The 24007-nt window shown below is 40.5% G+C and overlaps 6 protein-coding genes and 1 long non-coding RNA gene across 10 annotated transcripts; 3 read left to right on the top strand and 4 right to left on the bottom strand.

Moving 5' to 3' along the window:
• Positions 1-253: 253 nt before the first annotated feature.
• On the top strand, positions 254-1671 carry LOC108120655 (uncharacterized). Its single transcript, XR_011442572.1, has 3 exons — positions 254-508; positions 722-1338; positions 1401-1671. It is a non-coding gene; the product is annotated as an uncharacterized lncRNA (long non-coding RNA).
• Positions 1672-1675: 4 nt separating this feature from the next.
• Polr3H (RNA polymerase III subunit H) lies at positions 1676-2712 on the bottom strand. The gene is made up of 3 exons (XM_017234401.3): positions 2532-2712; positions 1985-2467; positions 1676-1929 (listed from the first exon to the last, which is right to left on the bottom strand). Exons 1-3 carry the CDS (start codon positions 2640-2642, stop codon positions 1789-1791), a joined length of 735 nt encoding a protein of 244 aa, XP_017089890.2. The 5' UTR covers positions 2643-2712; the 3' UTR covers positions 1676-1788.
• Positions 2713-2798: 86 nt separating this feature from the next.
• RIOK1 (RIO kinase 1) lies at positions 2799-4944 on the top strand. Its single transcript, XM_017234608.3, has 3 exons — positions 2799-2985; positions 3050-4363; positions 4422-4944. The coding sequence occupies exons 1-3, from the start codon at positions 2923-2925 to the stop codon at positions 4788-4790; spliced, it is 1746 nt and encodes a 581-aa protein (XP_017090097.2). The 5' UTR covers positions 2799-2922; the 3' UTR covers positions 4791-4944.
• Positions 4945-5021: 77 nt separating this feature from the next.
• Positions 5022-8337, top strand: LOC108120796 (aminopeptidase Q). Of its 2 annotated transcripts, XM_070279315.1 has the most exons (5): positions 5022-5645; positions 5707-6121; positions 6188-7084; positions 7142-8046; positions 8106-8337. In XM_070279315.1, exons 1-5 carry the CDS (start codon positions 5053-5055, stop codon positions 8335-8337), a joined length of 3042 nt encoding a protein of 1013 aa, XP_070135416.1. In that variant the 5' UTR covers positions 5022-5052. The 2 variants fall into 2 exon arrangements, with proteins under 2 accessions (XP_070135416.1, XP_017090095.2); XM_017234606.3 differs by having other exon boundaries at positions 5707-7084.
• Positions 8326-19099, bottom strand: LOC108120797 (ATP-binding cassette subfamily G member 4). 2 transcript variants are annotated; one of them, XM_070279316.1, is made up of 7 exons: positions 18968-19099; positions 15446-15926; positions 11014-11143; positions 10033-10571; positions 9451-9975; positions 9137-9393; positions 8326-9070 (listed from the first exon to the last, which is right to left on the bottom strand). In XM_070279316.1, exons 2-7 carry the CDS (start codon positions 15534-15536, stop codon positions 8729-8731), a joined length of 1884 nt encoding a protein of 627 aa, XP_070135417.1. In that variant the 5' UTR covers positions 15537-15926; positions 18968-19099; the 3' UTR covers positions 8326-8728. The 2 variants fall into 2 exon arrangements, with proteins under 2 accessions (XP_070135417.1, XP_070135418.1); XM_070279317.1 differs by lacking the exons at positions 11014-11143; positions 15446-15926; positions 18968-19099 and adding an exon at positions 10643-10757.
• A 546-nt stretch (positions 19100-19645) lies between these two features.
• Apt1 (Acyl-protein thioesterase 1) lies at positions 19646-22145 on the bottom strand. Of its 2 annotated transcripts, none has more exons than XM_017234699.3 (6): positions 22009-22145; positions 21691-21793; positions 21598-21629; positions 20990-21533; positions 20885-20902; positions 19646-19945 (listed from the first exon to the last, which is right to left on the bottom strand). In XM_017234699.3, exons 2-6 carry the CDS (start codon positions 21736-21738, stop codon positions 19889-19891), a joined length of 699 nt encoding a protein of 232 aa, XP_017090188.2. In that variant the 5' UTR covers positions 21739-21793; positions 22009-22145; the 3' UTR covers positions 19646-19888. The 2 variants fall into 2 exon arrangements, with proteins under 2 accessions (XP_017090188.2, XP_017090189.2); XM_017234700.3 differs by lacking the exon at positions 19646-19945 and adding an exon at positions 20045-20187.
• Positions 22146-22483: 338 nt separating this feature from the next.
• Positions 22484-23776, bottom strand: LOC108120699 (antigen 5 like allergen Cul n 1-like). Its single transcript, XM_017234443.3, has 3 exons — positions 23609-23776; positions 23162-23553; positions 22484-23103 (listed from the first exon to the last, which is right to left on the bottom strand). The coding sequence occupies exons 1-3, from the start codon at positions 23756-23758 to the stop codon at positions 22620-22622; spliced, it is 1026 nt and encodes a 341-aa protein (XP_017089932.2). The 5' UTR covers positions 23759-23776; the 3' UTR covers positions 22484-22619.
• Positions 23777-24007: the final 231 nt, after the last annotated feature.

Below are 24007 nucleotides of genomic sequence, written 5' to 3'. Positions count from 1 at the left end.
CCCGGCTCGAGCTTCAGCGAAGTTATTTTAACGAAATCTTTTAGGTCAAATCAAAACAATTAATTTTATTTCTTTATACCATACTCGGCTCAATTTTCGTTTTTCCTTTTATGTTCAAACCCAAAAGCCACCTTTCATTTATAATTTTCCACCGGTCACGCTGAAAACTACTCACCACACTTTACACCATTTAATATATATCGTCCAATTATAAAAATCCCCTCCTATTGTCCATCTCTATGGAAGTAACTTTTTTGATTTCACATACCTAGCGTTCTCGTTGAGCTTGGATTCCCCGAATCAAGAAAAGAGAAAAATTCCATAATCGCAATGCCGCTGAAATTTAACGACGCACTTGAAGTTTTGCTTCAAAAACTACCCAAAATGAGTGACAATATAAATCCGGAGCATATAGAGTATGCTGATCAAATTTGCAATCAAATTTATCAAGCTCTGAAGGATATAAATTCCATTTTCAAGGGAACTATAACTGGATTGAACCGTACATGTAAGTTGTAAAACCATTTTCCTAGGAAATCATACATACAATGTTTCTAATATCTTCGTGGGTATTTCACTTAATTTATTATAATTGCCCCTGCGAATTTTGTAATTTAAGATTCACACATACATTCAATTATATATGTATGTATGTATATTATATGTGTAATCATATGTATATTATAATCATATATGTTTTTTTTTAATTTTCTTTAAATAGGTTATATCAACTCATTATGTCCTGAATATTTAAGTATAGGTATTGATATTAACATGCCTTTCACTGTCGATCTCGAAGAGAACGGCATTATAAGAAGTGACAGCAGTGCGCTCCTTGAATACAAGCTTAAAACATCTAAAAATTATCCCGCTGTTCAAAATGGCTATGTAAGCCCTCAACGACTAAAGATACTATTAGACTTGGATCTTAACATGGCTATAGAAAAGATTCAAAAGTTTAAAGGAAGCAAAGGAGAAATATTTAAGCTGCACTATGCATCTAAAATTGATGAAAACACTAGTATATTAGTATGTCAAATTGGTGCCATAGAGGAATCCAATGATAAAAAAGATAAACCACTGGAATCGGCTATAATATTGTTTTACTTCCTGCCAAAATTTAAGTTTTCTAATCTATCTAAAATGTACTTGATGTTACATTCCGAAAGTGGCTTTATATTAGTAAAGGAAGGCCAAGATAAGCTTATAACGAAGAATATGGTCGACTTGGAAAAACTCTTATTTTACTTAAAAGTAGGAAAAATAGAAAGTCCTTTATCTCACAATTTTATTGTTTTACTTAAACGATATGGCGATATGGCGACAATTTTGCTTCAGGTAAGTAAAAAAAAGAAATGAATTCATTTCAACAAATAATTTTGTACATAATTTTTTTCTAGGCTCTCCGAGAATTAATTCTCTCATCAAAAGACACTGGACGCCAAAAAAAACTAAAGTTTATTTATGCAAAACTACTGCTGTTCAAAAAATCAGACTCTGTTGAAATGCAAGAACTCATGGAGCTTTTTGGACAAAAATGAACTCTTAGATTAAAAATGATCAAAAGAAATTAAAATTTGTTGGATATCATTGGTCCAACTTTACATATATGTACACACCTTTCAATGTAACAATATAATAAAAGTCGAGTAATTGCGGTATTTATTGATATTTCTTTATTGCTTATATTAACTTAAAAAAGTATGCGTTATGCATGCTAACCCTCCTTTGCCAACACTTATTCGTTTAAAGAATTGGTATTCTATGGTTCAAGAATATCCTAAAATATCATTCCTCGCACGCACCTTCTCCATCTTCGTCGTTTTCATAATCTATGTTGTCCTCGCCTTCCTCATCTTCCTGATCTTCTTCTTTGCCCTGCTGATCCCACCAGGAGAGTACACCCAAGCCGGATTCATTAATGGCGCCCTAGACATCGGAATATAAATGTAATTTCAAATAATTTAGGGGAAAGCCAACTCACAATAATTTTATATGGGGTTTTGACCTCTTGAGACGTAGTGGATGCTGTAGCCGAGGAAGTGCTGGCTCCCTGTTGTGACTGGGTCTCCGCCTTGGGCGGCCCGATAGGCGACGTCTCCTCGAATATCTCCCTTGAGACGCGGAACTTAATTGGCTCGCCTACATCCATAAAAAGATCGTGCTTGGCACCGTCCTCCAGCGGATACTCCCACACCCATGCCTGCTCCGCCTCGTCAAATCGCGAGGGATGCTGTAAGGCGGCATGTGGAATAAGAATGTCATCGAAAAATCCCAGAGTTACATGGACGCCTTCTCGGCTGCAGTTCCGTATTTTGCCGGTTAACACAGTGCCCACCATCGGCCTAAAGACGACGTAACGGAAGAGGACCTCTGTGTGCGAAGCCCCATCACCGGGCAGGATGATAGAGTCTTTTAAAGAAACAATCTCTTTAAGTGCAATGCACAGGCCTACATTGAGAAGAACCTTGAAGGAAACCAGGTGTAAACAATTAGATGTTAAACATGTTGCTCAAAAAATTTAAACCCACCTTATTGGCCAGCTTGCGGTCGATCTCATCGCGCACGGCGTCTACCAGCTGGAGATTGAACTGGTCTGGCGCGATTCGCACGTTATCCTTTAGCTCGGCAAGGACAAACATTGCTCAAAGTAGTTTGATATCTTAGTTCATTTTCAAAACACATAAACACCATGTGTTCAGGGCTGAAGAGCTATCGGTGGCAGTAACGATATGCCCATATGCTTTAGACTCGACTATCGATAGTCACCTTCTGGCAATCGGTATCCCTGGAAAATACCAAAACAAACCTCAACACGTGCAATTCGTTTAATTGTGTAAAACTTTGAAACCGATTTTGTGAAATATATCCAGAGCTTTTGCATTATAAATATAATAGAACTGCTGATTTCCTGCATGTTATATGATGAGCGACGATCCGCACAAGTTCAGTGACGCCGAGGAGGACGAAGACGACCTGCGTAATGTAAGAAATTATTTAAAATTTCATACAAGTTTTTTAATTTCAAATTATTTGGTAAATTCTATAGTCGGAGTGGGTAAACGATTTTAAATCGCTTACGGTGAAGCATGAAATCTTTAAGGATATTAAACTAACTGCCAAAGAAGCCAGCGACGACCTTGTTGAAGTTCTTAAGGCCATCAGCGATGGTGAGGATGAGGACGAAAATGCAGGATATGATTACGAGGAGGATGACTACGAGGAAGGCGATGACTATGATGCGTACGAAGAGTCCTACACTGGCTTCAACAAAATGAACGTCCAGCCCCAGATAACAACCAGCGCAGCAGGCAGAGGAGGATCCGGCAGCGGCTCTGGAGCGGGACCGCAACGTGTGAGCAGCTATCAGCCTAATGAGAAGCTTCTCCGTCGGTATTCCGCTCGCATCAATGTGGAGAAGTACGATCCGACCACGAATATGAGTGCCCAGGCGGCCAACAGGCTAGTGAACTTCGATCGGCGGGAAAGAACGCAGGTTCGTGACAAACACGACCGAGCCACAGCTGAGCAGGTGATGGATCCGAGGACGCGTATGATCCTATTCAAGCTACTCAATCGCGGCATGATTCAGGAGATCAACGGCTGCATCTCGACAGGAAAAGAGGCAAATGTCTATCATGCCGTTTCCAAGGACGGAAACGACGAATTCGCCATTAAAATCTACAAGACCTCTATTTTGGTATTCAAGGACCGCGACAAGTATGTGTCCGGAGAGTTTAGGTTTCGGCACGGCTACTGCAAGCACAATCCGCGCAAGATGGTGCGCACCTGGGCGGAAAAGGAGATGCGAAACTATTTGCGCATGCGGAACGCCGGTGTCCCCGTTCCGGAGCCGATTCTATTGCGTTCGCACGTCTTGGTCATGCGCTTCTGTGGTAAGGATGGCTGGCCGGCACCCAAGCTGAAGGACGTTGAAGTGAGCACATCCAAAGCGCGCGAGCTGTACCGCGACTGTGTTGTTATAATGTGGCGTATTTACAATCAGTGCCGTTTGGTGCACGCCGATCTTTCCGAGTTCAATATCTTGCTACAGGACGGGCAGTTGGTAATTATCGACGTCAGTCAGGCTGTCGAGCATGACCATCCGCACTCGTTCGATTTCCTTCGCAAGGATTGCACCAATATTTCGGAATTCTTCCGCAAGAAAGCGGTGGCCACAATGACCGTAAAGGAGCTGTTTGACTTTATAACGGACCAAACCATCACCGAGTCGAATATGGAAGAGTGCCTGGAACGCATCTCGGAACGGATAAAGGACAGGGACTTTGATGCCATTACGGCGCAGGAGCAGATTGACGAGGCCGTTTGGCAAAACACCTATATTCCAAAGCGGTTAGATGAGGTATAATCAAATATATTTTTAATTAATTTTATATTACTAAAAATATTTATAATTTAAGGTTCATCATTTCGAGAGAGATGTAGCTAAGGCCAAGCAGGGGGTGCAACAAAATCTCATTTACGGCAAGATCACCGGACTTAAATCGGATCTAGATGTCCAAAAGCAGCCCGATGTTTTAGAACCCAAGGAAGTGTCACAGCCAGAAGGCAGTGATGATGGTGACGAAGTAGAGGACTCCCAAGATGAAGACGAAAATGAGGAAGATGGGTCACGGTTTAAGAATTCGGCTCGACCCCGGGACGAGTCGCCGGAGAGTAAAAAGGCTCGTAAGAAGGCCGTTAAAGATGCCAAGGCAGAGCAGCGCAAGGTTAAGGTGAAAAAGCATGTTAAAAAACGGAAGGAGAAAATGGGAAGCACGAAAAATTAAAAGCTTTTTGAATTAACTATGATTAAGTTTAAATTTTTTAGAGAAATTATTTTATATAATATACTTTTGGCCACATCCCATGAAAAGTAGGATAATTGTATTTGTAAAGTGTAAAAAATGTATATTTATTGCTGAAAGTAAAACCGATAAAATTGTCGATCCTTGGAACACCCTTTAAGCGTAAAATTGGCCATTACCAGATTCATTCTCAAATTAAACAAGCTGAGAACTTGTCCAGTTGGTGTTTGCGTCTCGAATAGAAATGTTGGGCCTTTTGTTGATCGCTTTAGTTCATTCTCTTGCGAGTGGAGTAGCGGACGACAATGTGGAACCCATCTACTACAATCTCACTATCCTCACCCGCATGGAAGGCGGATCGGCGCAGAACCGATACGAAGGATTCGTGGCCATCGATTTGGCGGTGAAGAACTCCACCAAACAGTTAACGATATTCTCCACCGAATTGAACTTGGTCGTGCATAAAACGTGGTTGCTTCGAAAGTACACTGGTCGTCGGATTTCTGTGGTCAAGGCTACTCGGAGTAAAAATAAGCCCTCAGCCGACGAGCTGATCATCGTCTTTACGCACACACTCTGGCTGGGCGAGACCTACACGCTTTACATCTACTTTCAGGGGGCTCTGAACAAGCCTCAGAAGTTTGGATACTTTTCGGTTCGCTACAACACACCAGTGCCCCATTTCTATGCCCTTACGCACATGGAACCGGCCTACGCCCGCTACGTGTTTCCCTGCTTCGATCTTCCCCATTTGCGGACCAAGTTGCATCTACGAATGCACCATCACAAGCAATATGTGGCCCTGAGCAACATGCCCGTTGCGGAGAAGAAGGCTCAGTATGATTTATGACCATAAGACTATATTCTAGTCATCCTTATTTCTCTTGTCTTCGTACAGCCCATCTATCGAGGACTTCGAAGTGACCATCTTCGAGGACACACCACCGCTACCCACGCACATGATGATGTGGACACTGCACTCAATGGAGAACCTATTAAACACCACCACCAATGGCACCATGGGTGTAAATATCAGCATTTGGTCACGTCCAATAGTAAAGGATCGACTGGATTTTGTGATGGCGGTGACACCGAAATTATTAAGCGACTCGGAGACCCTGTTCGGCCAGCCTCTATTCTCTGGCAAGAGCGGAAAGTTTGATGTCGTGGTTCTGCCGGAGTACTCGGATCAGAGGAGCAGCATGGGCCTGCTGGTGATAGGGGAGTACGACCTGGGCCCGAGCAACGCATCGAAGGAGATCCTTCACGAGAGTCTGGCGGCGTTGGTGGTGCGCCAGTGGCATGGTCGACTGGTGAGCCTCGGTGACTTGAGCTTAGCATGGGTGCGGAATGGTATTAACTACTACCTGGCCATCCAGGTGGCGTCCATGGGTCACCAAGACGTAAGCCACAACATGTCGCGCCTGTTAAGCGTCCGCTTGAGAGTAATGGAACAGGACTCCCTGCCTCAGTCGAGGGAGGTGGCGGCGCATCTGCGAGGCCCCGCCCACCGAAACCTGCGGAATTCCAAGATGTGTCTGCTCACCCACATGCTGTGCATGGCCCTTGGCGAGAAGATCTTCTACGGCGGAATCAAGAGCTTTGTTAAGCGCTATGCTAACATGACTGTGGGACCCAACCTCTTGTGGCAGGAGTTTCAGCAGGCTGGCCGACGGGCACTCCGCCTGCCCCTCAGCCTTGAACTGGCCACGGTAATGAACTCGTGGTTTGACCAGCCCGGCTTCCCCCTGATAACCGTGCTCCGCGACGACATCAATAGTTCGGTGACCCTCAAACAGCAACGCTACATCCAGACAACGGGCATGGCCATCGAGTCGAAGTCTTGCTGGTGGCTACCAATCATCTATATAACCAAGACGCATCCCCAGGCTCAGACCGAGTGGCTGGGCTGCCATACCAACAACCCCGAGCTGAAAACGCTGGAATTGCGGCACGTAATCGAGCCGGATGAATGGATCCTGGTTAATGCCGAGGTGGCGGCGCCTATACGCATTTTTTACGACCTGCGGAACTGGCGCCTTCTCGCCAAGGCCCTGCGGGAGAACTTTACCCAGGTGCCGGAGGTGAGTCGGGCCGCCCTTTTGGACGATGCCCTCCATTTATCGTGGGCCGGTTACCTGCCGTATAGTGTCACCCTAGATCTGATGCGGTATCTTCGGAACGAGACAAGCCACCTGGTCTGGCAGACGGCCGTATCAAGTCTAGAGAAACTACAGAGTATTATGTACCTGACCACAGGCTACCGCATCTTTAAGGTGGGATACGGCGGACTTTATATGCAATGCTGATTCCAATAGAATTTTTCTTTTTAGTTGTACATGAAACAGTTGGTGGGTCCACCGTTTAAGGAAATACTGAAAACCATGTCATCACCACCAAAAAAAAACATGATGTCTAAAATGATGATGCTTAAAGCTCGCGCAGAAGACGCGAAGCCTACTCACGGAGCAGACTCCCAGCACACTGTCGGAGAAGACTCGAAGCCTACTCACGGAGCAGGCTCGAAGCCCACTGACGGAGCAGACTCGAAGCCTACTCACGGAGCAGGCTCGAAGCCCACTGAGGGAACAGATTCGAAGCCCACTGACGGAACAGATTCGAAGCCCACCGAAGGAGCAAACTCGAAGCCCACCAATGGTGCAGACTCGAAGCCAACCGACGGAGCAAACTCGAAGCCCACCAATGGAGCAGACTCAAAGCCCACTGACGGAGCAGACTCAAAGCCTACCGACGGAGCAGACTCGAAGCCGACTGACGGAGCAGACTCGAAGCACACTGACGGAGCAGGCTCGGTGAGTTCCCTGGGAGCAATGCTCTACCGGCTGGCATGTCAGTTCGACATCCATGAGTGCATGGCAGATGCCCTGATAAAGTTTAGCCAGGCAATGGATAAAGCATCCACGGACGTCATACCCGAGGGCCTCCGGGATACGGTGCTTTGCATAGGCATCCGGCACGGCGTCGAGGAGTTCTGGGTGGTGGTGCGGGACATGTACAAGAAGTCGCAGGAGGAGACCGAAAAACGGGTCTTGCTTCATGCCTTGAGCTGTAGCACCGAGTACTGGGCTCTGAGGAAATTGCTGCTATGGGCCCTGGATCGAAAAATGGTGCCTCGTTCCCTAACTGTTGGGCTCCTCACCAGTGTGCTGAAAGGATATCTCGGCTACTATGTCGGCAAGCAGTTCCTCATGAAAAACATGGACCAAATCGTGCGACGGTGAATAGAATATGCCAGTGAATCCAATCTATTGGTTTATAATTTTTTTTATCTTACAGATTCAACAGCCAATCCATATTTTCCATTTTGAAACCATTTGTTGAAACAGTCACCTCGAACGATGAACTCGCCGAGTTGGAGGGGCTTTTCCGCGAAAAGCTCTCCGAATCGATGCTGAACCATATAGGCGATCTAATGGAGAGTGCCTACGACAAGATCAACTGGCGGAAGTACCAGTACTATGAGCTGCTGATAGCCATAAAAAATTACACAACAGAAAAGCTCGAATAGACGAGACTCGACTTTATTTTTTTCAAAATTCGAAATTAAATCACTTTTACCACGAAAACCTTATAAACTGTGCTGTCTCCTTATGGAACACTATCGAATCCATTTCGCCTTTTTCATTTTTTAATACTTTTCTCTTAAAAACCTTTGTTTCCGAAACGGATGCTTTGATATGTCCTGGATTGGAGCTCGTTGATGGTGTGTGCCTTGAACTTAGTCCTAACTTAGATCCTAGCCTTAGATCTATTTTAACGATCCTGTCCTGTCAGGGGAATGATGCTTATGTACATGGGGAGTATCCATACATATGTCTGATAAAAAATAGAACATCACAGCATTGCCTACAACTATGGAGAGTAAGATTCATTTGGGGCGTCCGTGGCCCAGATGCTGCTCATGTGTAGCAGCGTTTCCGAAGGCTGAGGTACATTATCACCCGGAAGAAGAGCATCAGCATGGCCAGCAGACCAAACTGATGCAGCATGGACACCTTTTCCACGTCCAGGAATTTGAGAAGCACTCGGGGATCACTGAAATGGCAGTAGATATCGTCGCAGTCCAGCTCTTCGCGCTGGAATCCGAAAACGGTCAAAACCAGCGACACCACGCCCACCCGGATGTAGCTGAACTTCATCAGGATCTGCATGCCGCCGGTGATCTGTGGCGCAAAATCGAAACCATACACCGCCAGACCCATCAGAGGAGCTATAATCATTGGACCCACCACACTGCCATTCTGTTGGGAAATAATAATCCAATTTAGCCAAAAAGTATGCATTACCAGGTGTGCTCTGCCACTCACCGTTATACTGAATGTGGCTCCAATGGCCAGGCCCATGCCCTCCGCCACCAGGGAGATCATCAGGCCGACAGCCACAAAGATACCAAAGCGCCAGAGCTGTTCCGGCAGTCCGGACATCCAGTACGTGATCGCCATGAAGGTGATGTTTAGAAAGACTTGCACCGGCAACCGGGACACAGTCAGAGCCATGTAGTAGGGAGTAAGCGTGTACCAGCGATTAAAGGTCTCCTTCTTGACCACCTTAACCTCAGCGGGATCTGAATAGAAAGTAATACTGTTAGAAACTTAAACCCTATAATCTTTAGAGGACTTACAGCTCAGAATAGGCACCATCACCTGGGTATAGACGATCATGAGAACCGCACCGATGCAGAACTTGAGATGATCGAACATGCGGCTTCCCTGGTTTCCCAGCTTGAAGAAGATCATGCCAAAGAACAGGCCGCAAACCAGGTGATGGAAGAACTGGATGGTCAGGGCCAGACGAGCTCGCATTATCCGCAGGAGCATCACCCGCATCAGGACCACAAACTGCCGCACTCCGGAAATGCCGCGTCGATTTGTGTGAAGACGTCGCGAAAAGGCCTTCACCTGCTCCAATAAGGCACTTGTGCCACCGATCAGAGTACCGTCCGTGGAGGCGGCACTTCCGGCAAAGAAGGCGGGCAGGAACGGACGCTTCGGCTGCTCCACGAACATAGTGGTGACCGCTTGCTGCGACTCCAGAGGTGCCTCCAAATAATCCGATTGGGTGGCCAAATAGATGAGCTTGCCATTCTCGGTTAGCTCACTGAGAGTCGGCACCAAATGCCCCTCCTCGGCGTCCACCAGCTCTATGACTATTTAAATTTGGGTTAGAGATTGAGGTACTCCATAAAACTGTGTATGTGACTTACTGTAATCCGAGGGACTGTAGTGCCTTGGGCAGTCAAGCCTGGCCAGACGCAGGAAGGGAATGGTAGCCTTTGGACTGCCCTGGTAGACGCAGTGACCCTTGGCCAGGACATAGATGCTATCGAAGTAGTTATATATGGTGGCCGAGGGCTGGTGGATGGTACAGACAATGGTGCGTCCTTCGTGGGCCATTTCCCTCAGCATTCGGATGCACTGGGCCGCCGTCACTTCGTCCAGGCCGCTGGTCGGTTCATCCAAAAAGAATATATTGGGATTGTCGACCAATTCCAGAGCAATCGAGAGTCGTTTCCTCTCTCCTCCACTCAGTTTCTCCGCAGTAACATTGCGTCTGTGGTTAAGATGAAGATTCTCTAGAATATCATTAACGACTTCGGCCTTTTTGTGGCGATGCTTTAGCTTAAGATCGGCGGCCAGGTTCATCAGCTCTTCAACAGTAAGGAGCGTCTGGTGGTGGTCGTCCTGCGTTATATAGCAGGCATTGTCCCGCTTAATCTTGATGCTTCCAGTTACCCCTTCCCTCCTGAAATTAAGATGTGATATATACATTTTATAAATAAATGATCCAAAAATAATCAAATCCTATAACAATACCATTACTTCTACAATGATCTGTGGCCTAATGACTTGCCACTCTATTTAAAAATTGGTAAATTTCCAAAAACCTATTGTGTCTCATTTTTTGTAGAGGTATTATTGTCAGAAAAACTTTAAAGATGAAGCTTGTTACGTTTCAGAACCTTAGCTGATTTTGAATACCTTTCAGAATACATCTGACACTTCGCATTTCGTCAGCGGGTGAGAACGAAACCGGTTCAATGTTTTTTTTTTCCGCTAAAATGTTATAAGAATTGTTCTTTTTTATTGAAGTGTTTTTTTAGAGGCCTTCTTTTGTTTTTGTTACACTCCGAAGTTGGAATGACTTCAATGCAGTCGAATCAGGTTTTTGGATTTGATTTGCTCACCTGAATCCCGAAATCGCATTCAGTAAACTGCTTTTTCCGGCTCCCGAGGGCCCCATGATGGCCGAGAGCTGACCATTCCGGAAACTGCCGCTGACTCCCTTCAGTATTTGACGTTCTCCGGTGACGCGAACTAAAAAATAATTTAATCATAAATAAATATGCTAAATACTTTCAACAAAATAAAAGCAAATGTGTGATTCATTAAAAAATAAACATCTGAAAATAATATATTCTTCTATTGACGTATACAAATTTTTGTTTACTAACTGGTTATATAAGCTGATTTTTGTAGATTGGCAATCTCATTAATTTTAATCTAGTTTTACATAATTTTTTTATACATAAAAGTAAGTTCACTTTTCATTGGTTTTTATTTTAAGGAAAAGTAACTATTATCATACATGTAGATTTTTGTTTCCCTAGAAAAAAATAATTATAGTGTCATGCTGGGGCAGCGAAAAATAGTTCGCCGGCAGCAATTGATGGTCTGGAGAAGATTGCATGACTCGGCGTTTTTGCCAGAAACCAGCTTCCAAAGTGTCTGGCCCCAACACCTGAACCACACCGGAAACCCTATCATATCCCACGTGTGTAATTTATTCGTATTCAAATGGGGTGGAAAAATTTGACAAAAATAGTCGAAAACATGCTTGTTTTTTTCCAGGGAATACTATTTTTTTGTTTATTTTTGACTATACCAAGATCGAACCTGACCTGCATTCTGAATGGGCGGCAAACTGTAGAGTCTCAATGTGCAAATGAGTAAATATATGTGTCAATGCCACCACCACCGCTCTTATCAGTTGTGCAGCTGTGATCAGCACCACTTTGAACGGCCCGAAGGTCTCGTGCAATAATTGATTCCTGTGATTTTTTTTTTTGCTTTTTCTACCAGACGGATGATTTAATAATTTTATTGAACAGTACTTTGTTCGCAAATTAAAAACTAGAAACTGAAATTATTTGTTTAGTTGCTGTCAAGTCAGAAGAGTTCAACCTAGACAACACATCCGCCTGGTGGCAAAGACATTGGGTTATCTAGAGGTTCACTTACAAAATTTTCAAGGCCAATTGCCCGTCTGAACCCACATATGTACATATGTACATAATTCATGAACATTGACTGACATTGATAAGAGCGCATCAAATAGATTATTTCGCCAATCTACATACATGAGTGCAAATCTAAGCTTTTCTGAACAAGTTCCTTGTACATTTTTCTATTAAATTGTGTATATTTTGTTGACCTGCATTCGCTGACCTAGTTCTTACAGCCCACACAGCACCCAATTAACATTCATTTCACAACCAAAGCAAAGTTTGTTAGCTACCCAGCTACATATCAATTAGCCTGGCCATTTTACAAACTTTAAAGTCTTCCGAACACCACGTTCTGAGCACGCGCAACGCCAAAAATAAAAAAAAAACATAAATTGTCAGCAAAACAATCGACAAACAATCAGTGGTACGTTGGTTTTGGCCAGGTTATCGAACCAACTTTTCAACAATGAGCCGTGTTTGATGGATGACTTCTCCCACGATTCTACGTGGATCACATACTGAGGCGTGACCATCTCAGTTGCTTTTTGTAATATTACCACCCAGAAGATAATACAGAACATGATTAAAAAACTTAAAAACTCGATGATCTTTATAGAATAAACCTAATTAAAAGGTGCGAAAATTTACACCTTTCATGTTAAAACAATAAAGCTTCACATCTCATCAAGAAATAATCTTTTTGCGTCTTAATTGTAATTTTTAATTGGCAAAACAAATCTTTGACTCTAAAACGACGTATTGTTGAAAGGTAATGAAAGGTAATCTTAATTTTATAATTTTTTAATTTCATTACAAAATCAGATGCTTTTGGTTTGCAGTAAAAAATTAAAACACAAAACTGGATTTCCTGATTAGGAATCATTTACTTGAAGAGTTTTAAGAAAAAGTAGCTTGGGAGGCAATCTATAACTATAACTATCACAAAATAAAAAGTTATCTAAGCAACGTTTAAAACGTTAAAACGTTTCATTTAAAAAATTATAAATTCTAAATAGAAATGTTAATAAAATTGGAATCTATTTAGTAAGATTTTAAAAAGTCTAGCCTTGAAAATAGAGGCTCTAGTCGAGGTATAGGTTGAAAAGATGTATAATAAAAAACCATTTTTATATCCCCGGACTAATCAATGCCCCCAATAATCATACCCTTTTTATAAAATAGATCAATAGGTCTATAAACTATTTGTTTTGATGAGTAGCTTCCAGATTTGTCAGCCATTAATTATAAACAATTGGCAGATAAGTATGTATTATTCATCTTTTCCTGAGATCACTGTCTCAAAGTCCCTGCATTGAACTCAGAAATCAAGCTGCTCCAACGTGCATACCATTTTAAAGTTGAGTCTTGCCCCTTAGTGTGGGATAAAACCCGGACATTGGCTGGCTGACTAATCCCGATAGTGCCCCCAGGGAATTCAAAGGGGGTACTTTAAATTGAAAAAAAAAAAAATTGTAGAAAACGTGTCTGAACACCGTCGAGTTTTTGGAGGGGAAAATTATTCAATCAATGTTGGGCAATTTTCGCTTTTCACTCTCCGCCAACATAATATTGTAGCTGTTGTAGTTGCAATTGTTGCTGCTACTTTTTTAGTCGCTGTTGCTGCTGCTGCCGATCATGATGATGATGTTGATGATGATAATGAGGTTAGCTAGTTGGTGATGTTTTTGTCGCTGCCACTAAACCGCACCAAACCACCACAGTAGTTTCCATTGATGCGGGGCAAATCGAGGAAGTCGCAATGTGCATAAATGTACATATGTGTGTTTGGAGATAAAAGTGTACACAAAATATTAAGCACATACTTATTTGTCCACATAAGCATATTTATTCGTACAGTGCTTACTGCGACTATAAGTATACAATTTTAACAATAACCAGCAACTGTGTAAACTAAACGTATTTAGGGTGTGAAGTAAATAGAGTTTCAATAGCTCTAAATAAATGAATAAATATATATTTTGTGCATATATTTATGTCACTCACTGTCTCGATTGCATTTTCGTGTTTATCATTCATTATTGTATTCCACATGGCGACCACATTTGGCGACATCTCGCGCTCTGCTGCGAGTTGCACGTTGCACATGGCGTATGAGCAATAATTAATCATCAGGCGTACTTGAGTTTTGAATGAGGAAGTTCGTTCGTTTGGTCTATGGCTGAAGTAGAGTTGCTTGTGAATACATTTCGTAAACAGTTCCAGCCCATTTAACAGACTACGAATGAAATTCCTTTAAAATCTAACAGCCTACAAAGCACGACTGCATTTCAGGGCCAGGGCATATCTAAATAATCAACTTCCATGATATACTTTCTAAAAAAATTGTTTCAAAACCATACCTTGGATTTATGATTAATGCTAGATAGTTCTACTTCGAGATGGTTCTATTACCTAAATGGACACTTTTCAGTTTGAATTTAGTCTTTTAATTGAACTACTCTAAAGCCTAGAGTAAACTTGACTCTCTGCACTAATGCATTGCATTATCCAATTCACTTCCAATTACATACACCATTCGATCGATTCTGTGTCAATAGCGTTCATGGCAAAAAAAATCCGTGCCGGACTCCAGCCGTACACACCTTTGAGGTTTTTGGTCAAACAAGGCCCGGCACTGTCAAAAGTAGTTTCTTGTCTCTTTTGAAGTGGCAAAGGTTATGGCCATAAACGTGGACCAGAACGTAAAATTTATTTCAACTGGGTGTATCAAGCTTTATTTTTATTGTGCTTCATACTTCACAAAAAAACGTAACAAGTTTTGCAATTGACACATTAGAAATATAAAAGAAAAAGGTCAAAACATCGTTTTGCTGTTTTGGCCCCATAATTATGGAGTAGTTAGCGCTTGACCAGCCAGCGACTTGGCCATTATACCTTTCGGACGGCGAGGAAACATTGCACAGAGCACATAAAGCCACATACCACATATGGTGGAAGCCAAACAGCCAAAGTCAACTTTGAGGTATTGGAGTGCAAATAAAACCTCCGCCACTGAAACACATTTCATAAAAAAAATACATATTTGGTTTTTGCAGACACATGTATTAAGCAATGGACCCGTGAAGGACTTGGTTATCAAAATATTAAAATGCATTTGTAAATGTTTATAAGGAAATTAACCCACAAAATAACTTGATTATTTAAAATACTTATCTAATAAAACTGTTGAGAAACGTGTGGTTTAAATAATAATTAAAGTACTCAACAAGCACCACTAATATATTCAGAGAATCTTAAAAGGGCTTACAAATGGCCAATAACTATTACTTATGAAATCGACAAAGTAGAGTTGCAATTTAAAAAAAAAAACTGGACCCATTTCAATATAATTGCATGCTTATTTAAGATATAAAAAATTACGTAAACTTACAAAAGTTTTTGCGTTCCTTAACAGTGTAGAAGACGTCTTGAAACTCCACATCTTTGGATTGTTTTGATAGAAGATTCCTTGACTGCTCCATGACGGATTTGGAATGGTTCGGTTTATCGTTATTTAATGCCACTCTCAAAAGCTCATATATTACTATATTCTAATGGGCGTCGTTGGTGGCGGAGCGGGTCTGGATGGGTGGGACTCGAGTCGGTTCTAGAGATACTTATGCTCATTCGCATCTAAATACGTGCCCCGCTTTCCGAATGTGTCATTACCTACCGCACCAAAGTCGGAATTGGAATGGGGTGGTTGCTGTTATTTATTTATATATTTTTTATTCAGTTATTTTTTTGTTTTTCTCTCGAATATTGTTGTGGGTTTTTTGTTTTTGTTACAATCTACACAAACGCATGGCGTGTGATTGCAGATATATTACCCGTTTTGTTTTGATCGCGCTGACTTCTTCGTCGACGACGCGCTGAAAATAAAAATTAATCATTATGGATTTTGACATGTGTGGGAGAGAAAGAAACGTGGCCAAGGGAATTAAAAAAAAAAACAAAAAATTCAATACCATTTATCAACAATTTTCGGATTATCTTGCTCTGGCCTTGAATTCCATACCTTTGCATATATGAATTGATAAGAATTTTAAAGAGCATTAATACTTGAAATACTGCATGCATTTAATCGAGCTTTTTTATGAAAACTGTGTTATAAATTCTCAAAAAAAACTTCATTTATATATGCCCTTTTAATTTGACTTTAATTTCGACCCCAAACGACTTCATTAAGTAAAAAGTAATATATATATGTATATATTATTATTTGTATACTTAATGTCTAAACGTGTGAGCTTTTGTTATTAAGAACAGCTGTTTGAAATGAATGGCTTTTGCATTTTTATTAGCCCATTATTGAGCAAGTCAATGAACTGGAACATACCAAGAACGTGTAAAATTATTAATCATAAAATGATGGTAGCTGATCTTAAACCTAATATAGAGAGGCTTGAAAATATTATAGAACAAGCTTTAAGGCACTTATAGAAGACTATTATTTATATTCAATTTTGAGTCTTAGTTTATCATTTAAATCCATCATGCACTTTATTTTCAATAACTTGTTTACCAACTATGTACACAAAGTAGTTTTTCTGTAGGTCTGGAAAGAACTTGCTTGGTTCTGGATATACACCTGATTATCTGACTGCACAAAGATACCTAAAACGTAAAAATAAAACCCATTTGCCTCAAGATACCATCGTAAAAAATCAGCCACAGGAACGTGCGAGTGTGCAGCTAAAAAACTTTCCGTTGCCTGACTTTGAGGGACTCCTGGATATGGATAAAAAAAAAGGGTAATAAAAAACTAAACGACCGACTAGGATTGTTGCGACTAGAAAATACCTACGAAACATAATACTAAAATCCAAAATTCCGGCTCATTTAATGCTAATCAACCACTAACGAGTCTGAAAAATACAAACATTAACAGACGGGGACTGTCTGTCATGATTTTTTGTTGCTTTTTTTTCATATCACAGATTTATCGTCACGTTTTCGTCATCAAAATTGCGGGTCGTTCGTTTCACCCACAGGCTATTACATTAAACGCTAGCTTATAACTTGCACTCAACTTGAAACAATGTTTTGACGATTTAATTTTATTAAAGCATTTCCGACTTGAAAGATACGAACTGCATGAGCCCCGAGATTCTTTCATGAATCATACATAGACTTTGGACTTGGGTCCTTAAGTGCTTACAAATGTAAACAAAAATACATGTTTTATTTTTAATATATTCGAAATACCTTAACTGTTCCCAAAATTATGCAAGTAAACACGCTTTGAAAGCGTATTATATTTGCTTTTTTTAATGTTATTGGCGTCGTCTGATTATTTGAAGTCACCTGGCGCCTGATGGCGAGACTGAAAAAAACCCGTTCTTGGTTCTGAAAAAGAAACCCTTCAGCTTCGTTTTAGTTTTATTTTTTTTTTGCAAGTGCGAACGGGAAGATTGAAAGATACAAATGCATCCGAGAGTTCGTGTTGCTCGACGCATCAAATCGCAATAAGGAAATGAGCATTGTGTTGATAATAGATTGGCTAATTGAAAGCTTAAATATGCATGCCAATCTGGCAGGCATGCTTCAGCCAGCGACTTATGTTAATTTTTTCGTTTTCTGTCAGATTTATTTTCCATTCTCATGCTTTTTTTTTCGTGACGTCAGGTGGCAACAGAAGCACAACAATTAAGCTAAACTCTTGACCCGAACCGACCAGTTTAGCATAACGAAAAATCAGCTTATTCTCAACCGGCAATTTGGACTCGAGTAAATCAATTATTTCAGACATATAACTAATCATTTACCTTCTTTTTTTTTGCGAATTAAATATAAACTCAATGGCTGGGTTAACCCGAAAATTCCCCGTCAATGTATGACGTTCTGTCAAAAAAAAATAATGTCTAAAATTTGCATAAATTTAGATTATAAACTGGAATTCAGAAGATAATTGGCAAACATTATATTCACATATTATTTTATATATTCTACAATTTTACTAATGTCACAATAAACCAGCTTATATTTAAACTACTTAGTTTATAGCTTTTTTTAGAACTGTTTAATTTTGGTCTGAAAGTGACTGGCGGTGCATTTAAGCCATCAATTCTTGTCACGTGCAAGTGCAATCCATAAAACTTTAACTGGCGGCTGTCGCTAAGTTGTTCATAAAAAAATTGAACAAAGGGATCGGATATGGAGAACATGTAGTTAATCACTTGTTTACAGTATATTACCCACAAAAGTCATAGGTTAGTGACAGAAAATCAATGGGTTGGATCATTCTTCATAACCAACATTCGTACATACACATGTATGTAAAAAAAGCTCTATTAAAATAATGGTTCACAGCTCAGGTGTGTAAAGAATATGCACTTTCGTTTAATTTGCAATTCAATTATTGATAGGGATTATTTAATAAAGATGAGCTATTAGCAACATTGAATATTTTCCAGTTGATTAATGTGGCTGCACGAGAGTTTCAAACACGAAATGTCTGCCGACTAGTAAACTATTATAATATAATGGTTTCCTGGTTTCTATGTTCTTCTGCAAGCAATTGTTTTTTTTTAATTATTTCATTATCTTCAATATGCAAGAATTTTCTTTTTTTAATAATGATAAGACAAGCACTCCAAGTAGCTAATTTTATTTATAATTCGAATTCAATTTTTCGCAGTACATAATTTGATGCAAGTGCATTTTTAGATTGTAGAATTTTGTTCTGTTCCAGCGGCTTTGTTGAATAGCAAGCACAAAAACACAATGTAGTAGCCTTCGTCTCCTTTGTGTATAGAGTCAGAACCCAAAACAAAGCGCCACACACGAAACCACATATATTTCGCCCTAATTTAAGTACTTTGAAAATATTGCGAAATTGATTTGTTTGGCATATGCATATGCATTTACGCATATATATGTTTTAGATTGATTTTTCGCTTTCACTTCTTACATTGGCTTTGGGGATTGCGATTCAATAATATTCCCGGCAACGAGGATAAGGCGACGCGAATTTTAAGCTGCAGAAGCACTGGCGAAAACCGCGTCCACTCTCGGCGGCGGCGTGAAATCAACTGACCGCTCAATTCCGGCAGCCCAACGGCTTGTGTTCCGTCCGATATTTTAACGATTCGTCACACATTACTTTTGATGGATCTTGTATGCAATAAACAGAATTTATTTAGGCTAAATGGATACATTTTTTATTAAGAAATAAAAAATAACAACTTATACCTTAAGCAACAAGTGTTTGTTTCTAAATTTTAAAAATTTGTTTATAAATAAAAGTAAAACTTTAAATTTATTTATTTTTTAAAACCATTTATAAATATTTAAATTTATACAAACCTTTATATTTTTATTCGACTTTAGAAATGTATTTTTTTTTTATTTATTAACTATTTTAAATATTTTGGCGCCCATTTTATTTATCGATTGTCAAAGCTGTCCTTAATCAAAGCTTAAATAGTGGTTTTAAAAACACCAAAAAAGCCTTAGCACTTTACAACACTGGTCAAAATATTTAAAAAATACAAAATGAATTTTAAAAATACTTTATGTAACTACATAAATTAAGTAAAAATTTAATGGATGGCCCCGGTTTATTATTAAGTTTTTTTTTATTAAAGTTAAGAGCATTAAATAACTTTATTGGCAATTCGCTTTGGCGAACCAGTTTTCTTGTCACTTCACCAGGTGAAAGGAGACAGCCTTTTCATAGTACCAAGTCCATTTTAAGTGTTATTTGTGAGTGTGTATGTACAACGTAATTACTAAAATACAATTCTCTCGTGCGGCTCGAGACATCTTGACTAGGGTGAGGTGCTTTGATTTGTGGAAGGAACCTTCACTATTCTAGCACTGGCTTCTGCTACTATGATATCTCGCAGCATTGCGCCCTTCTAGCCATGTTCTGGCTCTCCCAATGTGTCTGCAAATATATAGATGAAAGATGGTGAGTGATGACGGCTAGACATCGGTCTGAAGGAGAAGGGTTAGCAGGTGAGTACGTATTTAAAACATGATCTGATAGTATGTGCCCAGGATCTGGAGTTCTTAAGCTGAACAACAACCGGATTGTTTATTGCCATTGGTTTAACTACAAGTGAACGATGCGAATCTCAAAATGTAACCAGTGCATCCGCGGCTCTACAGATGATTGGTTTTCTGTTGCTGTTCGAAAAAAACAATAAACGAAAAATAAATAAAAACAAAGAGTCAATTGAAAATGGATAAAATACGAAAGATTTCGGTTAGCTAATAATAACAAATGGGTTAAATTGTGTTTATTTTAGTTTTAGATCTGAAACAGCACCCGATGGCCAGTTACAAATTATAAATCAATGACAATCGAGTATTAATGGGATTGGTTATCCAAGGAAATCTAAGGAATTTTCGGACCAATTTCAATTTCTTTTTGCTGGATTATATAACTTTATTAATTTCAATTAAAATACGCACAAGTCCGAAGTAAGTAAAACGAAATAACTAAGCAGCGAACCAATATCAAAGAGAGTCTTACACTCTAACACGTCTCGCCCAGACGAATTTCCCTCGCAAATTGCTTGTATTTTGGCATTTCATTAAATTTTAGGTATAGCTACGTGTGTGTATAATTGATTGCTTTCCGAATTGATTTTTAGTGATAATTTCCATAAGTGGGCTACGCAAGAGAGCGAGTGGTGGACTCGTACTCGATAATTAGCATATTTCTCTGTGTGTGGTACTCTCTTACTGCGCTTGGATTTTCAACGCTTTAATTATGTTCGTCTGCTCCATGGTATTTTGTGATCGTTGGAATGCAACGGGCTGGGTCGGGGGCTTTAGTACGTTCTAATAGAGTGCTAAGGTTCATTGGAAATTAGTTTACCCATTTACTGATTATGTCCTGTAATTGAAAAGAGCAAAGAGTGTGTAATGAAGTTCATTAGCTAAGTTCCAGAGCTTTGGTGCACCAGCACCTCTTCTAACTCACCTTGACGTCGTCCATCTCGTCGTCGGACGACGAGTGCGATAGTCCACTGTAGGTCTTGAACGTCACATTCTTCATGAACGACTTGAGCAGGCTGGCACTCAGCTGGCCGAATTTGTAGGGCACCACGGGATCGTAGTCGCCATGCGCCTGGAAGATGGGCACATCGTCGCTGTTGACCTTGGCGTCGGGGAACTGCTTGTGCAGCGGCAACCAACAGGACAGAGCCACCACACCGGCCAGCGGTTGGTCATAGGTCAGCGCCGAGTACAATGCCAGGGCTCCGCCCTGCGAAAAGCCTCCCAGGACGATGCGGTTTGCGGGTATTCCAGCACTGACCTCCTTTTGTATCATGCTGTGTACGCTATCGCGCGCCTCCCGAATTCCCGGCTCGTCCTCCGGCCCTCCAATGTCCAGGGTCTTCAGATCAAACCACGATGGCATCCTAAAGCCGGCATTCAGCGAAACAGGCTGTGTGGGCGCCGTGGGGCAGATGACCTTCATGAAGGGTGGCCGGATGGCGGCCAAAGCGCTGCTCCAGCCATGACTGAGCGGAAAAAAAAGGTCGTTAATCAGTTGAAGCTGACAAATATTTTCTATATAGGACTTACCCCGTGTCTCCCAAGCCATGCATGAAAATCAGCTGGAAGTAGATGATAAAATTAGAGAATACATTATTTCTGTGGGGTCAGAGGAGCACCCACCGTGGCGGTCTGCTTGACCGTGGCCTCGACAATCACCGGCGCAGACATGTCTTCTCTTCGATTGCACTAAGGGGATGTTTTCCAGGTACGTTTCTGCCGCTTTCTGAAAAAGAAGGCACCACACGAATTAGTTAGCTGCCTGGAGCCGCGATTTAGTTATGTCACGTTGTAAACGTAAAGCAAAATTAGTAATATTGATTTTACGACAATGAACGCAAACACCTAGCCGGCTGAGCTGGGTCTCACGACGCCCCCTCCGAAACAACGTTGACACAATGGGAAAAGTGAACCTAGCAAGTGGTCACGTCCTTCACCTACCTTGTAAAACCCAGGTGAGTTTTGTTTTAATTTGTTAATTTCGCCCCTGACCGCTACGAAAATAGTAGAGGTGGAGAAACATCGATGAAAACATCGACTTTTCCCAAATCTTTCGAAACATCGATGTTTTATTACCACTATCGATATTTTGTCACATTATTTTAAAATGGGGCTGCTGATATTCAGTGCTGCCAGATTTTAATTGTAAAAATAAGTTATATTTAAATTTTACAATAAAGGAAAAATGTTATTTTTAAATGAAATACAATAAAAACAATAATAATTTGTAACATATTACTTAATAATATATATATAAGTAATATTTAAAACATATTATTAATAATATTTATTATTATTCAATATATTTCTGGATATCCTTTTTTTTAGATAATAAGATGAGGCAATAAATAGTCTGTATATTTTTCATCTGAACGAATTAAATGTGTCATACTTGATAGTTTATTTGATAGTTTTCATACTTGATAGTATATATCTACTGTGTAGAAAAGTTTAAGCTTTGTTAAAAAACTTTAAAGTTAAAAGCAAAAATATTGCCAATGAAATCATAGGAGTTGTCTAAAATAACATGGCTCAACAAAATGAGCCTTTTATTACCCAAAGAAGGGTAATTTTATTATTGAGCTTATTAAAAAACCAGGCCCTGTAAATAAACTTGCCGTTTTAGCAACAAGGGGTCCAGTAGTCATGCCCCATTGGATCCATTCGCAACATAATTCGCAAAACCTACACCATACGCCACCACCAGACCTTGGCTTGATGCCGTGAAGCATTTTTTTTAAGTAAATCGCTGTGCTGTTGTCAACCAGGTGTGTAAACTTTTCTGGATATAATTTGCAATAGTGTTCTGGTTCCGAATCATTGCAAAGATTCCGGAACTTACTATCCGTTCCCGTTAAACAGTATTCCCCCGGGCGGGCGGCGTGCTCGTAAAGTAAAATTTGATTCTGGGGAGGACAACTGTAAAGGCAAGCCAGCCATTGGTAGGTCCAGCCATCCCGGTGCTCCCGAGCCATAGCACAGCCCACTCGGTTGCTGGGACCCACCATCATCCTTAGAAAGTGACCAATTTCCTTGCTAAAAAATAAGGAAAGATTTTTTATACATAGTCGGAATTAAATTCAGCCAAACTAACTTATCTACAGACGATCCATCCACTAGACTCACTAGATTCACGTATTTGTACTCATTATACCAAGTATTTAGCTGAGATTTCAACACTTGGAATTTATGCTGATTCTTTTTAAATTTGTTGTAAATGGCATGATAGCTGGGATTTTCAAATTCGTACGTGGAATGGCATTCCTTGGGAGCCTGGAGGTCACATCTTTTAATCATGAGCTCGGCCATCTCAGCCAGTTTGGGACTCCATTTGAGTTTTAGCATTCTCCCGGCCGGAGGAAGTCGCAAGATCAACCCACTAGCTACAGAGTCGCGATAGATATTGTGATAATTTAGAATGATCCTTTGTACATCTACCGGTAAGGACATAATTTCTGCATTTTTACCACATTTTGGAGACCAACTCTGTCAAAAAAGGCCTTCAGTTTAAATAGCTTACATATTATAACAAAATACTTACATTGGTTGTATTGCAGGCAATGTGAGTTTTATTTGCCGGACAGTTCCTTATTTTGCAATATTTAGAAAAGTCCTCAACCGTATTATGGGCACGAACTGCTCCAATAATTAACAACAAGACCACAGCTTTGGGAAGTAGACTGCCCCACATTATTTCATAAAATAAACTAAATCATAAGAAAACTTGTTCTGGTCATAAAAGAAAATGGATTTTTGATTTGAGACGGAAAATTTGAGCCAGCCGTGACCAATATTATGGTCATTAAATTTTCTTGTTTCTGTTTTATTATTAAAAGTAACAATTAATGCACCAAGTGGATTATAGAGGAGGGAATGAGATTTGCTTAGACACTACCTGTTTGTTGTGGATATGTGAGATGTACCCTTTAAAATTTTTCCG

Source organism: Drosophila bipectinata, chromosome 3L, assembly GCF_030179905.1.
Source record: "Drosophila bipectinata strain 14024-0381.07 chromosome 3L, DbipHiC1v2, whole genome shotgun sequence".
Lineage (NCBI taxonomy): Eukaryota > Metazoa > Arthropoda > Insecta > Diptera > Drosophilidae > Drosophila > Drosophila bipectinata.
This window is presented reverse-complemented; position numbering and strand designations above follow the sequence as displayed.

What these genes read in the sequence shown, in the direction of transcription:
- Polr3H (XM_017234401.3), bottom strand. Translation starts at nt 2,642, where the DNA reads ATGTTTGTCCTTGCCGAGCTAAAGGATAACGTGCGAATCGCGCCAGAC. An exon ending in ACCGCAAGCTGGCCAATAAG is followed by an intron (nt 2,468 to 2,531) that starts GTGGGTTTAAAT and finishes GTTTCCTTCAAG; the next exon opens with GTTCTTCTCAATGTAGGCCT. An exon ending in AAACCCCATATAAAATTATT is followed by an intron (nt 1,930 to 1,984) that starts GTGAGTTGGCTT and finishes TCCGATGTCTAG; the next exon opens with GGCGCCATTAATGAATCCGG.
- RIOK1 (XM_017234608.3), top strand. Translation starts at nt 2,923, where the DNA reads ATGATGAGCGACGATCCGCACAAGTTCAGTGACGCCGAGGAGGACGAA. An exon ending in ACGAAGACGACCTGCGTAAT is followed by an intron (nt 2,986 to 3,049) that starts GTAAGAAATTAT and finishes TAAATTCTATAG; the next exon opens with TCGGAGTGGGTAAACGATTT. An exon ending in TTCCAAAGCGGTTAGATGAG is followed by an intron (nt 4,364 to 4,421) that starts GTATAATCAAAT and finishes TTATAATTTAAG; the next exon opens with GTTCATCATTTCGAGAGAGA.
- LOC108120796 (XM_017234606.3), top strand. Translation starts at nt 5,053, where the DNA reads ATGTTGGGCCTTTTGTTGATCGCTTTAGTTCATTCTCTTGCGAGTGGA. An exon ending in CAGGCTACCGCATCTTTAAG is followed by an intron (nt 7,085 to 7,141) that starts GTGGGATACGGC and finishes TTTTCTTTTTAG; the next exon opens with TTGTACATGAAACAGTTGGT. An exon ending in ATGGACCAAATCGTGCGACG is followed by an intron (nt 8,047 to 8,105) that starts GTGAATAGAATA and finishes TTTATCTTACAG; the next exon opens with ATTCAACAGCCAATCCATAT.
- LOC108120797 (XM_070279316.1), bottom strand. Translation starts at nt 15,536, where the DNA reads ATGGAGCAGTCAAGGAATCTTCTATCAAAACAATCCAAAGATGTGGAG. An exon ending in AATGCGATTTCGGGATTCAG is followed by an intron (nt 10,572 to 11,013) that starts GTGAGCAAATCA and finishes TCTTAATTTCAG; the next exon opens with GAGGGAAGGGGTAACTGGAA. An exon ending in CTACAGTCCCTCGGATTACA is followed by an intron (nt 9,976 to 10,032) that starts GTAAGTCACATA and finishes AAATTTAAATAG; the next exon opens with TCATAGAGCTGGTGGACGCC.
- Apt1 (XM_017234699.3), bottom strand. Translation starts at nt 21,738, where the DNA reads ATGTCTGCGCCGGTGATTGTCGAGGCCACGGTCAAGCAGACCGCCACG. An exon ending in CGGTCAAGCAGACCGCCACG is followed by an intron (nt 21,630 to 21,690) that starts GTGGGTGCTCCT and finishes ATCTACTTCCAG; the next exon opens with CTGATTTTCATGCATGGCTT. An exon ending in CATGGCTTGGGAGACACGGG is followed by an intron (nt 21,534 to 21,597) that starts GTAAGTCCTATA and finishes TTTTCCGCTCAG; the next exon opens with TCATGGCTGGAGCAGCGCTT.
- LOC108120699 (XM_017234443.3), bottom strand. Translation starts at nt 23,758, where the DNA reads ATGTGGGGCAGTCTACTTCCCAAAGCTGTGGTCTTGTTGTTAATTATT. An exon ending in TTGCCTGCAATACAACCAAT is followed by an intron (nt 23,554 to 23,608) that starts GTAAGTATTTTG and finishes CTTTTTTGACAG; the next exon opens with AGTTGGTCTCCAAAATGTGG. An exon ending in GATGGATCGTCTGTAGATAA is followed by an intron (nt 23,104 to 23,161) that starts GTTAGTTTGGCT and finishes CTTATTTTTTAG; the next exon opens with CAAGGAAATTGGTCACTTTC.